Source organism: Salvelinus fontinalis, chromosome 1, assembly GCF_029448725.1.
Source record: "Salvelinus fontinalis isolate EN_2023a chromosome 1, ASM2944872v1, whole genome shotgun sequence".
Lineage (NCBI taxonomy): Eukaryota > Metazoa > Chordata > Actinopteri > Salmoniformes > Salmonidae > Salvelinus > Salvelinus fontinalis.
The window spans coordinates 77,720,980-77,744,726 of record NC_074665.1 but is presented as its reverse complement, the minus strand read 5'-3'; the positions used below and the strand labels follow the sequence as shown (position 1 = coordinate 77,744,726).

At 42.4% G+C, this 23,747-nt stretch overlaps 1 protein-coding gene across 1 annotated transcript in view; it reads left to right on the top strand.

Annotated features, from left to right (window-relative positions):
- Positions 1–3,170: 3,170 nt before the first annotated feature.
- Positions 3,171–23,747, top strand: part of LOC129860192 (WD repeat-containing protein on Y chromosome-like) — a 73,738-nt gene continuing 53,161 nt past the window's right edge. Inside the window, exons 1-14 of the mRNA XM_055930606.1 lie at positions 3,171–3,241; positions 4,533–4,770; positions 5,073–5,219; positions 5,415–5,537; positions 5,631–5,802; positions 6,378–6,424; positions 6,578–6,715; positions 10,060–10,248; positions 11,424–11,615; positions 12,372–12,671; positions 12,887–13,051; positions 13,271–13,420; positions 17,183–17,367; positions 17,609–17,748. Of these exons, the coding sequence (XP_055786581.1) occupies positions 3,171–3,241; positions 4,533–4,770; positions 5,073–5,219; positions 5,415–5,537; positions 5,631–5,802; positions 6,378–6,424; positions 6,578–6,715; positions 10,060–10,248; positions 11,424–11,615; positions 12,372–12,671; positions 12,887–13,051; positions 13,271–13,420; positions 17,183–17,367; positions 17,609–17,748 (2,257 nt within the window). The remainder of the gene's footprint in view (positions 3,242–4,532; positions 4,771–5,072; positions 5,220–5,414; positions 5,538–5,630; positions 5,803–6,377; positions 6,425–6,577; positions 6,716–10,059; positions 10,249–11,423; positions 11,616–12,371; positions 12,672–12,886; positions 13,052–13,270; positions 13,421–17,182; positions 17,368–17,608; positions 17,749–23,747) is intronic.

The following is a 23,747-nucleotide window of genomic DNA, read 5'->3' as shown; positions in this document are numbered from 1 at the left end:
TACCTAATCTAGGGTTAGACCTAGGAAAGAGATTGTTTGTGTGGGAATCAGAACGCTATTGTCACGACTTCCGCCGAAGTCGGTCCCTCTCCTTGTTAGGGCGCCGTTCGGCGGTCGACGTCACCGGCCTTCTAGCCATCGCCGATACACTTTTCATTTTCCATTTGTTTTGTCTTTGTCTTACACACCTGGTTTCAATTCCCCAATTACTTGTTCATTATTTAACCCTCTGTTCCCCCATCTTTGTTTGTGAGTAATTGTTTGTATGTAATACGGTCCGTTATGTGGGCTCGTTTTATTGTATTGTATTTGTCTATTTTTGAGTAAATTACGTTTATTTACTCATGTCTGCTGTCGTGCGCCTGACTCTGCTACACACAGATCGCATTACAGCTATTTACTGTGTTTATTTTGAAACCTAGAAATGTCAGGTATTCCAAGAGCAGCTAACTTTGTTCCAAGACATCCTGTCTTGATTGAGAGCACAGCAGCCAATCGTCTAAGTACATCATCAACCGAATGCCCCTCTCTCTGAGTGGGGCTATGGCTCCGTCGGTACACTTCGTAAAAACCTGAGGTGATAGTGAGATGCTGGGAGGACCAGAAATTCATAGATTACACCTTGAAAAGCGAATCTGAGAAATGTCCTGTGAGGAGGGTATATTGAGATGTGAAAGTAAGCACCCTTCAGGTTGACAGATATGAACCAATCACCTGGGCACACAGAACGTAGCAGAGCAGTGTGTCAACATTCTGAACATGTAATTTCTCATGTGCCTGTTCAGAGCACGTAGATCTAGGATCGGGCGTATGCCGCCCCCATTTGAGCAAGTCCTGAAAATTTGATTTATTGAATTCTTAATTTGGTCTATATTAAAGGGGACTTCATTTCATATAACAGGCTTTTAAAATGCCATATTTGTGCACAATTTCTACTATATCAAAGGAACGCAAAAGGCACTCATTTCATGGAATGACCCAGTAAACGTTAAGTTCTGCCCATTAAACGTTGGTTGCAATGCTCTCATCAAGTTTGTTTGTTTATTTGTCAAATGCCCATGAAAGACACAGAGTCACTACATGACAGATAATGTAATATGTTTGTAGTCATTTTTGTAGTAATTTAAAAGCATGTTAGTGCTTTTGGTGTGTCAAGTACAATAAAAATGCATTTGACAAAATGTATTTTAGAGGCGGCAGAATTAGAATACTTGGAGGCGTGGCTTGTTGAGGCATTGCTTTCTCTTGGTGCTTTTGGGCTTCCAATGAGATGGATTGTCAGGCCAGTTCATGTGTTATGTTGTGTTCTATGATTAAAAGCTTAGCTTGTATACTGCCAGTTCTACAGTTTTAATGAGACTGTCACGCCTGCTCCCGTTCTTCCCCCCTGGCGCTCAAGGGCGCCAGGCTGCCCTGCATTACGCACTCCTGTCACCATAATTTACGCACACCTGCCTTCCCTCGTCACACGCTTCAGCGATATTGGACTCACCTGGACTCACTCAATCACCTGTTTATTACCTCCCTTATATTTGTCAGTTCCCCAGCTCTGTTCCCCGCTGCTGCATTGTTTGTCATATGTCCGTGTTACCTGTGTGCCGGCGCTGTTCCTGTCTTGTTCTATGTCTGTTCCCGAATAAATGTCTGACTCCCCGTACCTGCTTCTCCTGTCCAGCATTGGTCCTTACAGAGACTGATGTGATACTGAAGAGCCTGTTAAAGTTAAATTGTTAAGTCAACATTGTGTTACAATATGATATGGCCAGATCTTCATACTTGCTATACATTTTTATAAAATAATATATTTATTACAACATACACGTCGGAATACATGTTGGAATATATTTTATACAACATTTCCAAATACATCAAAACATTTTTTTTGCAAATATATCGATAAATACATGTGAAAATATATTCTAAAATATATTCTTTAATGTATTTCTGAATGTATTTTGAAATACATTAAAAACATTTTACAATGCGTTTAACATATATTGTAATATGCATTTTATACACATTTATATAAACATTTTAAATGCATTCCGTGATAAATGTTGGAATGTATTTGAAATGTATACAAAAAATGTTTTAAATACATTATATGGGCCAAATTTAAAATATATGTGTTAAAAAAATATATATAAAAAAAAAGAAATCTGGATTTTTTTTCTCGTATGGGCCTCCTCCTAAAAAGGCCTACCGATAGTATGGGCTCCAGTATTCAAACATCAAGCTTTGAACGAGATACAGAGAACACAAGATATAATGTACAATCGACACACACATACTGTACATACCACCCCATACACCAAACCATGTTGCATGGTCTCAGTGGGGTAGTTAATGGTAAAGTGACCTGGGACCTGGGTTCTCTGCCATGGCTTTAGCTTAATGGCTCAGTAATCTGTTACTGAGACATTAGTGGTTTATCATTAGCCAGAGCTTGGCCCTTTGTTTGACTTACACTCTCAGACAGAAACCTGTACACACCCCCACTCTTTGAGTAACATTTAGGATCTTATGCACCTCCTGATCTTGGATCTCTTTAGCCTGGTTGAGATTTCTAAGACTTCACATGGAAAGCTTTATGGATCGGTATGCTACAGACTGAGAGGCTTCTTTCCCTCTTCCTTCAAATCATTCACTTCTGGAGGATTACTTATCTTGACACCCTGGTGCCCATTTAGATTGTGGATAGTCTCCTTGGTCCTCCACTGAGGATGTGTTGACTTTCTCTCCCTGTGGTCTAACTCCTATGATGGATGATGTACTGATCTGTGGAGCTGAGCATTCCACCCTGTCTGAAAAGAAGCAGCTTTGTTTGACCTGAAATTGGGTTTGTCTCGAAAGACAAAGGGAAAGAGAGAGACAAAGACTCTTATTTAAACCTAGAGGAGGGAGAGAGAGGTATCAGATTGGGCTTAGGCTGTTGTAAGGTCAGTTTGTGTTTCAGCATCCTTCACACTCTGACACATAAACAGAGGAACTTGGGCCCGAAGGTTTTGAGGGGCTCATCTGAGGCAAAGTCCAGAGGGAAGATCTAAAGCTATGAGTGAGGTTGTTTTTAAAGCTTGGTTCAGAGTGAAAATTCACTCCGTTTAGCAACACACAATGGACTTAGCGCTAGACTAGTTTGATAGACCGACAGAAAGGTTAGGTGTGTAGGAATGGGAACCCTAAGAGGTATCAGTGATCCATGGGAGGTCTACGAGAGGGAAACCTCCAGCAGCAGCTCTTGGTGAGTTTTGTATTTTAAGAACAATATAAAGGATATAACTCAAGATTTTAAATAAAGTCTACATTCATATTTTATGTTTAGCATTAGTAGAAGTTGACACGTCAGCTTTTGTATTCCGGCTTAAATTTTTCTGAATCCTGTTATTTCAATTCCACAGATAATAATGTTATCAAAATATCATTATCATCAACAGAACCATTTGTTTTTTACAATTTCTATATGAAAATATCTCTCAGAGTAGAGCTAATTAAAGTATTTTTCCAAACCCTTTTGGAGTAAAAAATGTCTCATTGACTGCATATCAATGATTACCTGGCTGTGCGGTGAGTTGATAGTGAGAACTACCCTGATCTAAAAGGAGCACTCATGCGTGCCTTGATGAACCAGGAAGAGGGAGGAGAATGTGGAGACATAGCCGATTTTCCTGGGGTTTCCCATGGCAACATGGCCACACAAGGCTTGTCCTCATCAAGGTTGGCGACACACAATATGGGGGTTTTGGTCCTAGCAGTCTCCCTCACCCTCTCAAATCTCTCTTCAAGAACCTCTTAAATCCATACAATACAAAGAAAGCAAGCCTACCACAGCAAATCAAGCGCTTGGTTAGTTCACTATAAAACCCAAGGCATTTTTAAATCAAATACTTTTAGTAAGTTGAACTCAGTGTCAATGAAAAGTCATTATTACTTAATGTTTATGTGGTAATGACTCAAATCTAAATGAGAAGTTGCATCAACTCTATTTTTTTAAGTTATAATAACAAATTGATAACATCAAAATGTTGGCTGGCTAAATCCCCAAGCTGTCCCTCATACCATCATGGTCACCTAATCATCCCCAGCTTACAATTGGCTCATTCATCCCCCTCCTCTCCCCTGTAACTATTCCCCAGATCGTTGCTGTAAATGAGAAAGTGTTCTCAGTCAACTTACCTGGTAAAATAACGGTAAAATAAAGAAATAAAAAGTATTGTAGTCTGAAATTGGTCACAAAGTGTGCAGTCTCACTGCTGCCAGAGGGGTGTGCTATATGTTCATATTCTGTAAGACTTTCATATTATGCAGTAGTACTCTCAATAATGATCCGTATATGAATCTACACCACCGTTCAAAAGTTTGGGGTCACTTGGAAATGTCCTTGTTTTTGAAAGAAAAGCAAAAAAAATCTCCATTAAAATAACATCAAATTGATCAGAAATACAATGTAGACATTGTTAATGTTGGAAATGACTATTGTAGCTGGAAACGTCAGATTTTTTTATGAAATATCTACATACTACTCCACTCCACAGTGATGCAGGCCAGAATGCCTGTGTTCAGGAGGAGCTCAGACTTAAACACCTGCTGTTGCTGAGGGATGCATTTACCCGTCGCACAACCTTGGACAGGGGGTCCCGGCAGAGTTGGAGAGGTGCACGGAAAAAGGGAGGAGGAGAAAGAGGGATGAGTCTGGAGGAGTTCCAGACTGCTCTGAGTACTGTGATTGGTCCAGACAGCCAGAGCGGATGGCTGGAGAGGGTCTTCAATGAGGTGACTATGACTCTTTGTTACATCAAATCAAATCAAATGTATTTATATAGCCCTTCTTACATCAGCTGATATCTCAAAGTGCTGTACAGAAACCCAGCCTAAAACCCCAAACAGCAAGCAATGCAGGTGTAGAAGCACGGTGGCTAGGAAAAACTCCCTAGAAAGGCTAAAACCTAGGAAGAAACCTAGAGAGGAACCAGGCTATGAGGGGTGGCCAGTCCTCTTCTGGCTGTGCCATACAGTTTAACTGTTTTTTGTTGGTTTACCCTTAGGAAATAAGAACATGTTCTCATTTCCAATAGATTGACGTGTCATGTGATGGCTATGTGGAGTGGGAGGACCTGTGTAGCTACCTGCTGCAGCAGTGCAGAGAGAGAGACCACACCTCCAGGCCAAGAGACGCTCTACTAGACACTGAGCCACTCATCAAACACTGCTCACACAACAAGGTGAGGGACGCCTGTCTAGTCATTGCTTATAGATTGTGTTAATAACTATGTAATAACTATGTAATAAGTAGTTAATTGCTCATACTGTATGTTCATTCATAAGTATGCAGCAGTCTCCATTGACCTCTATTTCTCTTTCTCTCATCAGCCACTCTCTCACTTCGCCTCTAAACTTTTCTCTTCTCCCCCTGACAGCAGGAGCCCACTATCTGTGTAGTGGCTGTTCCCCATCCTCCCCCCCTCCGCTACGTCAGTGTCAGTAAGGGGGGGCTGCTGACTGTGTGGAACAACCGACTACAAGTCCTCAAGACTCTGGAGGTGCGTGAGCTGATAAGCCACACACACACACACACTCACTCACAAAGACAGACACACACTCACTTTCTCTCTTTCTTCGATGTATCTCCTCAGCTGGCTGGAGACCCTACAGAGCAAGGGGTTAACAGAAGGAGGTTCAGGGGCTGGACCACTGATGCTGTCTACCTGCCCAAAGTCCACAAGGTCGCCATAGCAACCAGCAGCAGGGACCTCCACTTTGTTGACGTGTCCACGGCCAGCTGCTTTGAGGACATCCACTTGTTTGGTATCTAACCAACTGTTAGAAAGACTCAAAGTAGAACTTTTGTTTTTGCAATCAGTTCAATTTCTGACTTTATGCCCCTGTTGTTCTCTCATCTCTGAACAGGGTTCTGACTTTATGTCCCTGTTGTTCTCTCATCTCTGAACAGGTTTCTGACTTTATGTCCCTGCTGTTCTCTCATCTCTGAACAGGGTTCTGACTTTATGTCCCTGCTGTTCTCTCATCTCTGAACAGGGTTCTGACTTTATGTCCCTGCTGTTCTCTCATCTCTGAACAGGGTTCTGACTTTATGTCCCTGTTGTTCTCTCATCTCTGAACAGGTTTCTGACTTTATGTCCCTGCTGTTCTCTCATCTCTAAACAGGGTTCTGACTTTATGTCCCTGTTGTTCTCTCATCTCTGAACAGGGTTCTGACTTTATGTCCCTGCTGTTCTCTCATCTCTGAACAGGGTTCTGACTTTATGTCCCTGTTGTTCTCTCATCTCTGAACAGGGTTCTGACTTTATGTCCCTGCTGTTCTTTCATCTCTGAACAGGTTTCTAACTTTATGTCCCTGTTGTTCTCTCATCTCTAAACAGGGTTCCCCAATGTTCCAACCTCTCTCTGCTACTGGCATGACATAAAGGTACGGCTTCAGTACTCTGTCAAACTAACGTACATTTGACTCATTCTAAACTTTCAATTACTTGTCTTTTCATGAACCATGATGGATGTTTTTATAGTTATGGTAGTTATGTTCACATTGTCTTCCCCTGAGATCTGTTGTAATCCCTCCCAGTCTCCAGGGGGGCGCTCTTTGCTGCTGTGGGGAGATGAAAAGGGAGGGATCCATCTGTTGTGGTTCCTCCAACTCCACAATGGACTGTTTGAGAGCCCCTTCACTGAGGACAATGTCCCACAGAGGATTTACATGCAGGTATACCCCATTCACTCTTCATTCACTCTGTGCTGGACTGAAACAAAAACTGGCACACAGTTATAATGCCAATATCCTAGAGGTTAGAGAGACAGACCAGCAGCCTGAAGTTTGGGTGTTCAAGCCCCGGACTGGGTGGCTGAACTGGCATCCCACGTTCCATATCCTGCCGCTGTGTCCTTGAGCAAGTCACTTAATCAAATATCAAATCAAATTGTAGTTGTCATATGCGCCGAATACAACAGGTGTAGACCTTACATTGAAATGCTTGCTTACAAGCCCTTAACCAACAATGCCGTTTTAAGAAAAATAGATGTTAAGTTTAAAATAACAAATAATTAAAGAGCAGCAGTAAAATAACAGTAGCGAGGCTATATACAGAGGGTACAGGTACAGAGTCAATGTGCGGAGGCTGTAACGCTTGTCGTGGTTGGAAGAAGAGGACCAAAGTGCAGCGTGGTACATATTCATAATCATTTAATAAAGAATGAATACCGAACAAAAACAACAAACCGACAAACGAACAGTTCCGTAAGGTGCAAACAAAAACACTAAACAGAAAATAATCACCCACAACACACAATGAAAAACAGGCTACCTAAATATGGCTCCCATTCAGAGACAACGACTGACACCTGCCTCTGATTGAGAACCATACTAACCCCAACACATAGAAATCTACCAACAGAAGAAAACATAGAAAAACAACATAGAATGCCCACCCCAACTCACTCCCTGACCAAACTAAAATAAAGACATAACAAAGGAACTAAGGTCAGAACGTGACAGAGGCACAGGTTAGTCGAGGTAATTTAGGTAATATGTACATGTAGGTAGAGTTAAAGTGACTATGCATAGGTAATAAACAGAGAGTAGCAGCAGCGTAAAAGAGGGGGGGCAATGCAAATAGTCTGGGTAGCCATTTGATAAACTGTTCTGGCGTGAGTGTTCAAGAAGCCTTTTGGACCTAGACTTGGCGCTCCGATACCGCTTTCTGTGCGACAGCAGAGAGAACCATCTATGGATAGGGTGGCTGGAGTCTTTGACAATTTGTAGGCCATTCCTTTGACACCACCTGGTATAGAGGTCCTGGATGGCAGGAAGCTTAGCCCCAGTGATATACTGGGCCATACGCACTACGCTCAGTAGTGCCTTGCGGTCGGTGGCCGGGCAGTTTCCATAACAGGCAGGGATGCAACCATTCAGGATGCTCTCAATGGTGCAGTTGTAGAACTTTTTGAGGAACTGAGGACCAATGCTAAATCTTTTCAGTCTCCTGAGGGGCAATAGGCTTTGTCGTGCCCTCTTCACAACTGTCTTGGTGTGTTTGGACAATGATAGTTTGTTGGTGAAGGTTGTTGTCCTGGCACCACACGGCCAGATCTCTGACCTCCTCCCTGGCTGTCTCATCGTTGTCGGTGATCAGGCCTACCACTGTTGTGTCGTTGGCAAGCGTAATGATGGTGTTGGAGTCATGCCTGGCCATGCAGTCATGAGTGAACAGCGAGTACAGGTGGGGACTGAGCACGGACCCCTGAGGGACCCCTGTGTTGAGGATCAGCGTGGCAGATGCGTTGTTACCTACCCTTACCACCTGGGGCGGCCCGTCAGGAAGTCCGGGATCCAGTTGCAGAGGGAGGTGTTTAGTCCTAGGGTCCTTAGCTTAGTGAGGGCACTATGGTGTTGAACACTGAGCTGTAGTCAGTGAATAGCATTCTAACATAGGTGTTCCTTTTGTCCAGGTGGGAAAGGGCAGTGTGGAGTGCAATAGAGGTTGCATCATCTGTGGATCTGTTAGGGCGGTATGCAAATTGGAGTGGGTCTAGAGTTTCTGGGATAATCGTGTTGATGTGAGCCATGACCAGCCTTTCAAAGCACGTTATGGCTACAAACGTGAGAGCTACGGGTCGGTAGTCATTTAGGCAGGTTACCTTAGTGTTCTTGGGCACAGGGACTATGGTGGTGTGCTTGAAACATGTTTGGTATTACAGACTCAGTCAGGGACATGTTGAAAATGTCAGTGAAGACACTTGCTAGTTGGTCAGCGCATGCTCGGAGTCCACGTCCTGGTAATCCGTCTGGCCCTGCTGCCTTTTGAATGTTGAGCACTTTAAAGATCTTACTCACATCAGCTACGGAGAGTGTGATCACGCAGTCGTCCAGAACAGCTGATGCTCTCATGCATGCTTCAGTGTTGCTTGCCTCGAAGCGAGCATATAAGTAATTTAGCTTGTTCGGTAGGCTCGTGTCACTGGGCAGCTCACGACTGTGCTTCCCTTTGTAGTCTGTAATAGTTTGCTAGCCCTGCCACATCCGACGAGCGTCGGAGCCAGTGTAGTACGATTCAATCTTAGTCCTTTATTGATGCTTTGCCTGTTTGATGGTTCGTCGGAGTGCATTTCTTCCGGGTTAGAGTCCCGCTCCTTGAAAGCGGCAGCTCTACCCTTTAGCTCAGTGCAGATGTTGCCTGTAATCCATGGCTTCTGGTTGGGGTATGTACGTACAGTCACTGTGGGGACGACGTCATCAATGCACTTATTGATGAGACCAGTGACTGATGTGGTGTACTTCTCAATGCCATCAGAAGAATCCCAGAACATATTCCAGTCTGTGCTAGCAAAACAGTCCTGTAGCTTAGCATCTGCGTCATCTGAGCACTTCTTTATTGACCGAGTCACTGGTGCTTCCTGCTTTAATTTTTGCTTGTACGCAGGAATCAGGAGGATATAATTATGCCCCCATTGCTCTCCAACCAGGGGCGCTGCACTGACCTGTGCCTCTAAATGTGTGTCTGGGGGATGTTGGGAAAGGCCAAAGACAAAATGACGTTCCAACCAATGGACAGTAAAATCTGTTCTGTAACCTTGCTACGTGTGTTACGGGCACTTCTAGGGTAGTTATTTGTCTTGCTACGTGTGTTACGGGCACTTCTAGGGTAGTTATTTGTCTTGCTACGTGTGTTACGGGCACTTCTAGGGTAGTTATTTGTCTTGCTACGTGTGTTACGGGCACTTCTAGGGTAGTTATTTGTCTTGCTACGTGTGTTATGTGTTCCTTGGTACCAAAAGTTAATGTGTGTTCTTCAGATTTCTGCTGGACCAGGGTTGGTTTACTGGTATTTTATTTGACTAGGCAAGTCATTTAAGAACAAATTCTTATTTACAATGACGGCCTATCCTGGCCAATTGTACGCCGCCCTATTGGACTCCCAATCACGGCCAGATGTGATGCAACCTGGATTCGAACCAGATACTGTAGTGATGCCTCTTGTACTGAGATGCAGTGCCTTAGACCACTGAGCCACTCGGGAGCCCAAATTATGGTGAGAACATGTCTCCTAACAGGATATTGGTGACCACAGCCGCCTAGTCTCCTACCAACACATCCCCACAGTCCACCAGGAACCAATCAACAGGATCATTTTCGAGCCCCACACTGACCTCATCATGACATCATCAGGAAGCGACACCTCCTCAGTGGTCATCATGCACATGTCACTCAGGAGAAAACCCTATGTTTGGAGAATCAATAAGGTAATAATATAACACAGTATCTACACTATTATGAGTATTTCATGTGTTGTTACTATGGAGTACACAATGAAGCCACCATTTATGTGGGATTCTACAAAAAGGGTAGCTGTTATTTAATTAAGCAATATGGCCCTCAGAGGGTGTGGTATATGGCCAATATACCACGGCTAAGGACTGTTCTTCGGTACGACGCAAAGCGGAGTACCTGGATACAGCCCTTAGCCGTGGTATATTGGCCATATACCACACACCCCCGAGGTGCCTTATTGCAATTATAAACTGGTTACCAATGTAATTAGAGCAGTACAAATAACTGTTTTGTCATACTCGTGGTATACAGTCTGATATACCACTGCTGTCAGGCAATCAGTATTCAGGGCTCAACCACCCAGTATGTAATGTACCATACAGCCTCATTCTTTATCAGATTTGGACTCAAGGTTGGGTTGGATAGTAGACAGAGAATGGCTGAGTGACCTTGACGCAGGTCAAATTGAAATGTCGGCTCCGACCCATTCAGTTTATGTCATGGTAGCTATCTCCACAAAATAGTAATGGAGGATAATGAATAACCACAGAGGTCAACAGTCACACCGCAGAATGATGAAACTCAACTTGTCTGAATTATTTTGAGTCATAACTGTGTTTTAGCTTGCTTACTGTCGCCGAGTCCCACCCTATAACCAATATAAACACACACACACGCACGCACGCACGCACGCACGCACGCACGCACACACACACACACACACACACACACACACACACACACACACACACACACACAGGATATAATTAACGTTTGCTGGAGAGCAAACATGTAATGTGACTGGCCCTGCTGAGGAAGTGATTAAAGTGGGTGGGGTGTTTTGTATTGGTTGTTATGGCTTCTGAGCAGTGCTCCTATAAAACAGTCTAGCTTTGGTCAGTTGAACAATTAAGCTGTCCTCAACAGTTCACCATTATAAACTAATAGGAAAGGCAGTATTTTTAGAATATTTAGTCACGCTACCTTTTATTTTAGTGACCCACAAATCCTAATTTCCCTTTCTCTAAGTCTGTCTGCTGTCCTGTCTGTCTGTCTGTATGTCTCTCTTCCTCTGTTCTCTTGCTCCCTCTCCTCCCCCAACCTCTTTCACTCTCTCTCTCTTCTCTCCTTTCTCCCTCCTCCGCAGGGTGTGACGTGCTTTGATTTCAGCAGGTCTCTCAACCTGTTGGTGACGGGTGGTCTGGACCCTGCGGTCAAACTGTGGAACTGCTACATGACCGCTCGGCCAGTCGCGGTCCTGCATGGTCACGGCACCACAGTACTGGACGTGGTCATCTACCAACCACTGGGACAGGTCCTCAGCTACTCCAAAGATGCTGTAAGTCAATAACCACCAGATAGCTTGGCTAGAGACACAACACTAGCCGTAGCTTCACGGGTAAGCTGTAAGCTCTCACCCAAGACAGGTAGAGAGAGGCAAACCTATCCCTAGACTGAAGTACCAGTACTACACCACAAGGTATTCTGTCCTGGCTGTGGCCCAGGTGGTTTTTGTTTTCCACTTTTTGATTTCTTTCAGAAGGAGTTTGTTAACCCACCTGGTTGTCTCTGTGCAGGAGCTTTCAGATGGAGTTTGTTTACCCACCTGGTTGTCTCTGTGCAGGAGCTTTCAGATGGAGTTTGTTTACCCACCTGGTTGTCTCTGTGCAGGAGCTTTCAGATGGAGTTTGTTTACCCACCTGGGTGTCTCTGTGCAGTAGCTTTCAGATGGAGTTTGTTTACCCAACTGGTTGTCTCTGTGCAGTAGCTTTCAGATGGAGTTTGTTTACCCACCTGGTTGTCTCTGTGCAGGAGCTTTCAGATGGAGTTTGTTTACCCACCTGGTTGTCTCTGTGCAGGAGCTTTCAGATGGAGTTTGTTTACCCACCTGGGTGTCTCTGTGCAGGAGCTTTCAGATGGAGTTTGTTTACCCACCTGGGTGTCTCTGTGCAGGAGCTTTCAGATGGAGTTTGTTTACCCACCTGGGTGTCTCTGTGCAGGAGCTTTCAGATGGAGTTTGTTTACCAACCTGGTTGTCTCTGTGCAGGAGCTTTCAGATGAAGTTTGTTTTACACACCTGGTTATCTCTGTGCAGGAGCTGAGGGTGTGGGACATCTCCTCCAATCGCTGTCTGAGGACTGTCCACCTGCAGTTCCCCTGTCTGCAGCCAGGGCGTGCCCCAGAGCACGGCAACTTCCCTTTCCTGTTGGTGGCCCCGCCCTTCCTGTCGCAGACTCCGCCCCATATCCTGGTGTCCTGTCGAGACTACCTGGCCAGGCTGAGGCTGGAGGAAGGGGGGAGGGGGGATGAGCAGGGAGGAGGGGGAAGAGGAGGGGGAAGACAATGCCATGGTGCCCCCCTCTCCTGTGCTCTCTACAACCCCACACTGAAACAGGTAGGTATGGAATCTTATACACTGTCACAGCCATGAAGGTGTGCATACTGTATGTGTGTGTTTACGTCCATATGTGTGTAAATGTTTACATCTGTGTGTGTGTGTGTGTGTGTGTGTGTGTGTGTGTGTGTGTGTGTGTGTGTGTGTGTGTGTGTGTGTGTGTGTGTGTGTGTGTGTCGTGTGTGTGTGTCGTGGGTGTTTATATGTGTGTGTAGGTCATCGCCGGATGTGATGACTCGTCTGTATCAGTGTGGGACGTAGAAACAGGGAGGATGCGTCTGAAGATCACCAGTGCTCATGGAGACGAGGAGATTACCTGCATGGCGCTAGACTCCTCCCACAGACGACTCATCACTGGCGCACGCAACGGAACCATCAAGGTACCCTGTGGTAAAAGTTAGTGCAGCCTATGCAGTGGAGCCTGTGCTTTCACCTATCCAATCATGTTACTGATGTGTGATAACTGAAGAAAAGGGGAAAAGCAGGAGACTTCTCCAAGTCTCTGTTAAGACCTCCTCCTTCACTACGGTTCAGTTAGAACAGCTTCAGATGGACACAGATGTGGTTTACTATGATGTGCTGTTTCTGTCTGTTAAAAGGTGTGGAACCTACTGAATGGCCTCAACCTACACAAGCTAGAGCCTGTCACCCTCTCAGAGGTCACAGGGGTCATCTGTCTCCATGACAACCAGTTGCTGGCCGTGGGGTGGAGCCAGCAGGTCGCTCAGTATGACATCAAACGGGCTAAGGTGAGAAAACACCTACACTTTCTTTTTCAATAAAAAGTTATTGTGTGCCAGCCAGGATAAACACGTTCCATGCACTCTCAGATGAAGAGTCCACCACACCTCAACCCCAATGTTATCTGTCACTATCGTGTCTGCTCCATGTACTTACACTCAGAGCTACCAGCCTTCCTTACAAGAGAACTTTCAGGAATGATATCTATTTACAGTTGAAGTCGGAGGTCTACATACAGTGGGGCAAAAAAGTATTTAGTCAGCCACCAATTGTGCAAGTTCTCCCACTTAAAAAGATGAGAGAGGCCTGTAAGTTTCATCATAGGTACACTTCAACTATGACAGACAAAATGAGAAAAGCAATCCAGTAAATCACATTGTAGGATTTTTAATGAATTTATTTGCAAATGATGGTGGAAAATAAGTATTTGGTCAATAACAAATGTTTATCTCAATACTTTGTTATATACCCTTTGTTGGCAATGACAGAGGTCAAACGTTTTCTGTAAGTCTTCACAAGGTTTTCACACACTGTTGCTGGTATTTTGGCCCATTCCTCCATGCAGATCTCCTCTAGAGCAGTGATGTTTTGGGGCTGTTGCTGGGCAACACGGACTTTCAACTCCCTCCAAAGATTTTCTATGGGGTTGAGATCTGGAGACTGGCTAGGCCACTCCAGGACCTTGAAATGCTTCTTACGAAGCCACTCCTTTGTTGCCCGGGCGGTGTGTTTGGGATCATTGTCATGCTGAAAGACCCAGCCACGTTTCATCTTCAACGCCCTTTGCTGATGGAAGGAGGTTTTCACTCAAAATCTCACAATACATGGCCCCATTCATTCTGTCCTTTACACGGATCAGTCGTCCTGGTCCATTTGCAGAAAAACAGCCCCAAAGCATGATGTTTCCACCCCCATGCTTCACAGTAGGTATGGTGTTCTTTGGATGCAACTCAGCATTCTTTGTCCTCCAAACACGACGAGTTGAGTTTTTACCAAAAAGTTCTATTTTGGTTTCATCTGACCATATGATATTCTCCCAATCTTCTTCTGGATCATCCAAATGCTCTCTAGCAAACTTCAGACGGGCCTGGACATGTACTGGCTTAAGCAGGGGGACACGTCTAGCACTGCAGGATTTGAGTCCCTGGCGGCGTAGTGTGTTACTGATGGTAGGCTTTGTTACTTTGGTCCCAGCTCTCTGCAGGTCATTCACTAGGTCCTCCCGTGTGGTTCTGGGATTTTTGCTCACCGTTCTTGTGATCATTTTGACCCCACGGGGTGAGATCTTGTGTGGAGCCCCAGATCGAGGGAGATTATCAGTGGTCTTGTATGTCTTCCATTTCCTAATAATTGCTCCCACAGTTGATTTCTTCAAACCAAGCTGCTTATCTATTGCAGATTCAGTCTTCCCAGCCTGGTGCAGGGCTACAATTTTGTTTCTGGTGTCCTTTGACAGCTCTTTGGTCTTGGCCATAGTGGAGTTTGGAGTGTGACTGTTTGAGGTTGTGGACAGGTGTCTTTTATACTGATAACAAGTTCAAACAGGTGCCATTAATAAAGGTAACGAGTGGAGGACAGAGGAGCCTCTTAAAGAAGAAGTTACAGGTCTGTGAGAGCAAGAAATCTTGCTTGTTTGTAGGTGACCAAATACTTATTTTCCACCATAATTTGCAAATAAATTCATTAAAAATCCTACAATGTGATTTTCTGGATTCTTCCCCCTCATTTTGTCTGTCATAGTTGAAATGTACCTATGATGAAAATTACAGGCCTCTCTCATCTTTTTAAGTGGGAGAACTTGCACAATTGGTGGCTGACTAAATACTTTTTTGCCCCACTGTACATTTAGGTTAGAGTCATTAAAACTCGTTTTTCAACCACTCCACAAATTTCTTGTTAACAAACTATAGTTTTGGCAAGTCGGTTAGGACGTCTACTTGGTGCATGACACAAGTAATTTTTCCAACAATTGTTTACAGACAGAATATTTCACTTATAGTATCTTACTTACTGTATCACAATTCCAGTGGTTCAGAAGTTTACATGCACTAAGTTGACTGTGCCTTTAAACAGCTTGGAAAATTCCAGAAAATGACACATTTGAGTCAATTGGAGGTGTACCTGTGGATGTATTTCAAGACATACCTTCAAACTCAGTGCCTCTTTGCTGGACATCATGGGAAAATCAAAAGAAATCAGCCAAGACCTCAGAAAAAAATTGTAGGCCTCCACAAGTCTGGTTCATCCTTGGGAGCAATTTCCAAACGCCTGAAGGTACCACGTTCATCTGTACAAACAATAGTACGCAAGTATAAACACCATGGGACCACGCAGCCGTCATACCGCTCAGGAAGGAGATGCATTCTGTCTCCTAGAGATGAACGTACCTTGGTGCGAAATGTACAAATCAATCCCAGAACAACAGCAAAGGACCTTGTGAAGATGCTGGAGGAAACAAGTACAAAAGTATCTATATCCACAGTAAAACGAGTCCTATATCAACAACCTGAAAGGCTGCTCAGCAAGGAAGAAGCCACTGCTCAAAAACCGCCAGAAAAATGCCAGACTACGGTTTGCAACTGCACATGGGGACAAATATCGTACTTTTTGGAGAAATGTCCTCTGGTCTGATGAAACAAAAATAGAACTGTTTGGCCAAAATAACCATCGTTATGTTTGGATGAAAAAGGAGGACGCTTGCAAGCCGAAAAAAACACCATCTCAACCGTGAAGCACGGGGGTGGCAGCATCATGTTGTAGGGGTGCTTTGCTGCAGGAGGGACTGGTGCACTTCACAAAATAGATGGTGTCATGAGGAAGGAAAATTATATGGATATATTGAAGCAACATCTCAAGATCTCAAATCAGTCAGGAAGTTAAAGCTTGGTTGCAAATGGGTCTTCCCAGTGGACAATGACTCCAAGCTTACTTCCAAAGTTGTGTCAAAATGGCTTAAGGGTAACAAAGTCAAGGTATTGGAGTGGCCATCACAAAGCCCTGACCTCCATCCTATAGAAAATTTGTGGGCAGAACTAAAAAAGCGTGTGAGCAAGGAGGCCTACAAACCTGACTCAGTTACACCTGCTCTGTCAGGAGGAATGGGCCAAAATTCCCCCAACTTATTCTGGGAAGCTTGTGGAAGGCTTTGACCCAAGTTAAACCATTTAAAGGCAATGCTACCAAATCTAATTGAGTGTATGTAAACTTCTGACCCACTGGGAATGTGATGAAAGAAATAAAAGCTGAAATCAATTATTCTCTCTAATATTATCCTGACATTTCACATTCTTAAATTAAAGTGGTGATCCTAACTGACCTAAAACAGGGATTTTTTTACTAGGATTAAATGTCAGGAATTGTGGAAAACTGAGTTTAAATGTATCTGGCTAAGGTGTATGTAAACTTCCAACTTGTATATATACAGATCTGCTCTGAGGTTTCTTATTGTTCGACGTCAGCAGAACCCGGTGGGGTTTATAAGAACACTAATAAAACTTCTTGGATAAGAGGGGGTGTATGTAAATGATGTCAGTGAGCGATGCAGAGTATGACCTCTGGGTCTTATTATATGTACAGTATCAGTCACTACAATTTGGAACTAGAATTTTGCACGTGAGTATTCAGATGGGTAGATATAAAGCCATAGATATACAGTGGAAAACTTGGTTTGTTTTCACATTTGAATGAACGCAATGTTGGCACCAAGATGCAAATGAGAATATTATTCTGGTGATTGTCTGGTTCCAATATGACTGTTTGTGTTGGTGAAGGATGTGTTTGTGAGGGCAGACATGTCGTGGAAGTCAGGTCAGCAACACAGAGCTGACATCCTGGTGGTTGACCACTGCCCTGCCCTGGGGGTCATTGCTACGGGCAGCCATGATGGAGAGGTCATCGTCTGGACCTTGGACACACAGCGACCCCTGGTTCGCCTGCAGAGGGCCACTCACTCACTGTGAGTCTTGTGTGTGTGTGTGTGTGTGTGTGTGTGTGTGTGTGTGTGTGTGTGTGTGTGTGTGTGTGTGTGTGTGTGTGTGTGTGTGTGTGTGTGTGTGTGTGTGTGTGTGTGTGTGTGTGTGTGTGTGTGTGTCTGTGTGTGTGTGTGTATGTTTTTTTTTACATCAATGCTTTATTGCAAATTGAAATACAGTATTCAACATGTGTTTACTGAGTGTGTATGTGATGCATGTGTGTAGGACAACGCCCCCTGTGGACGCGTTGCTGTTCCTGCAGCGGAGGGGTGGGGACAAGCACTGGAGGAACACACCTATCCTCCTCTCCTCACAGGCTGGAGGGATCTACTGGTGGAGCATCACTGGACACATGCACACTCATGGTAACCAGGACACACACACTTATGGTAACTAGGACACACTCATGGTAACCAGGACACACACACTCACAGTAACCAGGACACACTCATGGTAACAAGGACACACACACTCGTGGTAACCAGGACACACACACTCACAGTAACCAGGACACACTCATGGTAACCAGGACACACACACTCATGGTAACCAGGACACACACACTCATGGTAACCAGGACACACACACTCACAGTAACCAGGACACACTCATGGTAACCAGGACACACACACTCATGGTAACCAGGACACACACACTCATGGTAACCAGGACACACTCATGGTAACCAGGACACACACACTCACAGTAACCAGGACACACACACTCATGGTAACCAGGACACACAGACTCATGGTAACCAGGACAAACACACTCATGGTAACCAGGACACACACACTCATGGTAACCAGGACACACACACTCACAGTAACCAGGTCAGACACACTCATGGTAACCAGGACACACACACTGATGGTAACAAGGACACACACACTCACAGTAACCAGGACAGACACACTCATGGTAACCAGGACACACACACTGATGGTAACCAGGACACATATACAGTATTATCATCTCTCTCTGTCTGCAGAATACAATAGTATCATCTCTCTCTCTGGAGTATACAGTATTATCATCTCTCTCTTTCTGGAGTATACAGTATTATCATCTCTCTTTCTGGAGTATACAGTATTATCATCTCTCTCTGTCTGGAGTATACAGTATTATCATCTCTCTCTCTGGAGTATACAGTATTATCATCTCTCTATCTGGAGTATACATTATTATCATCTCTCTCTATCTGGAGTATACAGTATTATCATCTCTCTATCTGGAGTATACAGTATTATCATCTCTCTATCTGGAGTATACAGTATTATCATCTCTCTCTATCTGGAGTATACAGTATTATCATCTCTCTCTATCTGGAGTATACAGTATTATCATCTCTCTCTATCTGGAGTATACAGTATTATCATCTCTCTCTATCTGGAGTATACAGTATTATCATCTCTCTCTATCTGTAGTATACAGTATTATCATCTCTCTCTGTCTGGAGTATACCATTATTATTTCTCTCTGTCTGGAGTATACAGTATTATCATCTCTCTCTGTCTGGAGTATACAGTATTATCATCTCTCTCTATCTGGAGTATACAGTATTATCATCTCTCTGTCTGGAGTATACAGTATTATCATCTCTCTCTCTCTATCTGGAGTATACAGTATTATCATCTCTCTCTATCTGGAGTATACAGTATTATCATCTCTCTCTGTCTGGAGTATACAGTATTTTCATCTCTCTCTGTCTGGAGTATACAGTATTATCATCTCTCTCTGTCTGGAGTATACAGTATTATCATTTCTCTCTATCTGGAGTATACAGTATTATCATCTCTCTCTATCTGGAGTATACAGTATTATCATCTCTCTCTGTCTGGAGTATACAGTATTATCATCTCTCTCTGTCTGGAGTATACAGTATTATCATCTCTCTCTATCTGGAGTATACAGTATTATCATCTCTCTCTATCTGGAGTATACAGTATTATCATCTCTCTATCTGGAGTATACAGTATTATCATCTCTCTATCTGGAGTATACAGTGTTATCATCTCTCTCTATCTGGAGTATACAGTATTATCATCTCTCTCTATCTGGAGTATACAGTATTATCATCTCTCTCTATCTGGAGTATACAATATTATCATCTCTCTCTATCTGGACTATACAGTATTATCATCTCTCTCTATCTGGAGTATACAGTATTATCATCTCTCTATCTGGAGTATATAGTATTATCATCTCTCTCTATCTGGAGTATACAGTATTATCATCTCTCTCTATCTGGAGTATACAGTATTATCATCTCTCTATCTGGAGTATACAGTATTATCATCTCTCTCTATCTGGAGTATACAGTATTATCATCTCTCTCTGTCTGGAGTATACAGTATTATCATCTCTCTCTGTCTAGAGTATACAGTATTATCATCTCTCTCTGTCTGGAGTATACAGTATTATCATCTCTCTATCTGGAGTATACAGTATTATCATCTCTCTCTATCTGGAGTATACAGTATTATCATCTCTCTCTGTCTGGAGTATACCATTATCATTTCTCTCTGTCTGGAGTATACAGTATTATCATCTCTCTCTGTCTGGAGTATACAGTATTATCATCTCTCTCTATCTGGAGTATACAGTATTATCATCTCTCTATCTGGAGTATACAGTATTATCATCTCTCTGTCTGGAGTATACAGTATTATAATCTCCCTCTCTCTGAACTATACAGTATTATCATCTCTCTCTATCTGGAGTATACAGTATTATCATCTCTCTCTGTCTGGAGTATACAGTATTATCATCTCTCTCTATCTGGAGTATACAGTATTATCATCTCTCTCTGTCTGTAGTATACAGTATTATCATCTCTCTCTATCTGGAGTATACAGTATTATCATCTCTCTCTGTCTGGAGTATACAGTATTATCATCTCTCTATCTGGAGTATACAGTATTATCATCTCTCTATCTGGAGTATACAGTATTATCATCTCTCTATCTGGAGTATACAGTATTATCATCTCTCTCTCTCTGTCTGGAGTATACAGTATTATCATCTCTCTCTCTGGAGTATACCATTATCATTTCTCTCTGTCTGGAGTATACAGTATTATCATCTCTCTCTGTCTGGAGTATACAGTATTATCATCTCTCTCTGTCTGTAGTATACAGTATTTTCATCTCTCTCTGTCTGGAGTATACCATTATCATTTCTCTCTGTCTGGAGTATACAGTATTATCATCTCTCTCTGTCTGTAGTATACAGTATTATCATCTCTCTCTGTCTGGAGTATACCATTATTATTTCTCTCTGTCTGGAGTATACAGTATTATCATCTCTCTCTGTAAGAAGTATACAGTATTATCATCTCTCTCTATCTGGAGTATACAGTATTATCATCTCTCTGTCTGGAGTATACAGTATTATCATCTCTCTCTGTCTGGAGTATACAGTATTATCATCTCTCTCTATCTGTAGTATACAGTATTATCATCTCTCTCTGTCTGGAGTATACCATTATTATTTCTCTCTGTCTGGAGTATACAGTATTATCATCTCTCTCTGTCTGGAGTATACAGTATTATCATCTATCTCTATCTGGAGTATACAGTATTATCATCTCTCTGTCTGGAGTATACAGTATTATCATCTCTCTCTCTCTATCTGGAGTATACAGTATTATCATCTCTCTCTATCTGGAGTATACAGTATTATTATCTCTCTCTGTCTGGAGTATACAGTATTTTCATCTCTCTCTGTCTGGAGTATACAGTATTATCATCTCTCTCTGTCTGGAGTATACAGTATTATCATTTCTCTCTATCTGGAGTATACAGTATTATCATCTCTCTCTATCTGGAGTATACAGTATTATCATCTCTCTCTGTCTGGAGTATACAGTATTATCATCTCTCTCTGTCTGGAGTATACAGTATTATCATCTCTCTCTATCTGGAGTATACAGTATTATCATCTCTCTCTGTCTGGAGTATACCATTATCATTTCTCTCTGTCTCGAGCATACAGTATTATCATCTCTCTCTGTCTGGAGTATACAGTATTATCATCTGTCTGTCTGAAGTATACAGTATTATCATCTCTCTCTGTCTGGAGTATACAGTATTATCATCTGTCTGTCTGAAGTATACAGTATTATCATCTCTCTCTGTCTGGAGTATACAGTATTATCATCTCTCTATCTGGAGTATACAGTATTATCATCTCTCTGTCTGGAGTATACAGTATTATCATCTCTCTCTATCTGGAGTATACAGTATTATCATCTCTCTCTATCTGGAGTATACAGTATTATCATCTCTCTCTATCTGGAGTATACAGTATTATCATCTCTCTATCTGGAGTATACAGTATTATCATCTCTCTATCTGGAGTATACAGTGTTATCATCTCTCTCTATCTGGAGTATACAGTATTATCATCTCTCTCTATCTGGAGTATACAGTATTATCATCTCTCTCTATCTGGAGTATACAGTATTATCATCTCTCTCTATCTGGAGTATACAATATTATCATCTCTCTCTATCTGGACTATACAGTATTATCATCTCTCTCTATCTGGAGTATACAGTATTATCATCTCTCTATCTGGAGTATACAGTATTATCATCTCTCTCTATCTGGAGTATACAGTATTATCATCTCTCTCTATCTGGAGTATACAGTATTATCATCTCTCTATCTGGAGTATACAGTATTATCATCTCTCTCTATCTGGAGTATACAGTATTATCATCTCTCTCTGTCTGGAGTATACAGTATTATCATCTCTCTCTGTCTGGAGTATACAGTATTATCATCTCTCTCTGTCTGGAGTATACAGTATTATCATCTCTCTATCTGGAGTATACAGTATTATCATCTCTCTCTATCTGGAGTATACAGTAATATCATCTCTCTCTGGAGTATACAGTATTATCATCTCTCTCTATCTGGAGTATACAGTATTATCATCTCTCTCTGTCTGGAGTATACAGTATTATCATCTCTCTCTATCTGGAGTATACAGTATTATCATCTCTCTCTGTCTGGAGTATACAGTATTATCATCTCTCTCTATCTGGAGTATACAGTATTATCATCTCTCTATCTGGAGTATACAGTATTATCATCTCTCTCTATCTGGAGTATACAGTATTATCATCTCTCTATCTGGAGTATACAGTATTATCATCTCTCTGTCTGGAGTATACAGTATTATCATCTCTCTGTCTGGAGTATACAGTATTATCATCTCTCTCTATCTGGAGTATACAGTATTATCATCTGTCTATCTGGAGTATACAGTATTATCATCTCTCTCTGGAGTATACAGTATTATCATCTCTCTCTATCTGGAGTATACAGTATTATCATCTCTCTCTGTCTGGAGTATACAGTATTATCATCTCTCTCTGTCTGGAGTATACAGTATTATCATCTCTCTCTATCTGGAGTATACAGTATTATCATCTCTCTCTTTCTGGAGTATACAGTATTATCATCTCTCTCTATCTGGAGTATACAGTATTATCATCTCTCTCTATCTGGAGTATACAGTATTATCATCTCTCTCTGTCTGGAGTATACAGTATTATCATCTCTCTCTGTCTGGAGTATACAGTATTATCATCTCTCTCTGGAGTATACAGTTATCATCTCTCTCTGTCTGTAGTATACAGTATTATCATCTCTCTCTGTCTGGAGTATACCATTATCATTTCTCTCTGTCTGGAGTATACAGTATTATCATCTCTCTCTGTCTGTAGTATACAGTATTATCATCTCTCTCTGTCTGGATTATACCATTATCATTTCTCTCTGTCTGGAGTATACAGTATTATCATCTCTCTATCTGGAGTATACAGTATTATCATCTCTCTCTGTCTGGAGTATACAGTATTATCATCTCTCTCTGTCTGGAGTATACAGTATTATCATCTCTCTATCTGGAGTATTCAGTATTATCATCTCTCTCTGTCTGGAGTATACAGTATTATCATCTCTCTATCTGGAGTATACAGTATTATCATCTCTCTATCTGGAGTATACAGTATTATCATCTCTCTCTATCTGGAGTATACAGTATTATCATCTCTCTCTATCTGGAGTATACAGTATTATCATCTCTCTATCTGGAGTATACAGTATTATCATCTCTCTCTATCTGGAGTATACAGTATTATCATCTCTCTCTGTCTGGAGTATACAGTATTATCATCTCTCTCTGTCTGGAGTATACAGTATTATCATCTCTCTCTGTCTGGAGTATACAGTATTATCATCTCTCTATCTGGAGTATACAGTATTATCATCTCTCTCTATCTGGAGTATACAGTATTATCATCTCTCTCTGTCTGGAGTATACCATTATCATTTCTCTCTGTCTGGAGTAT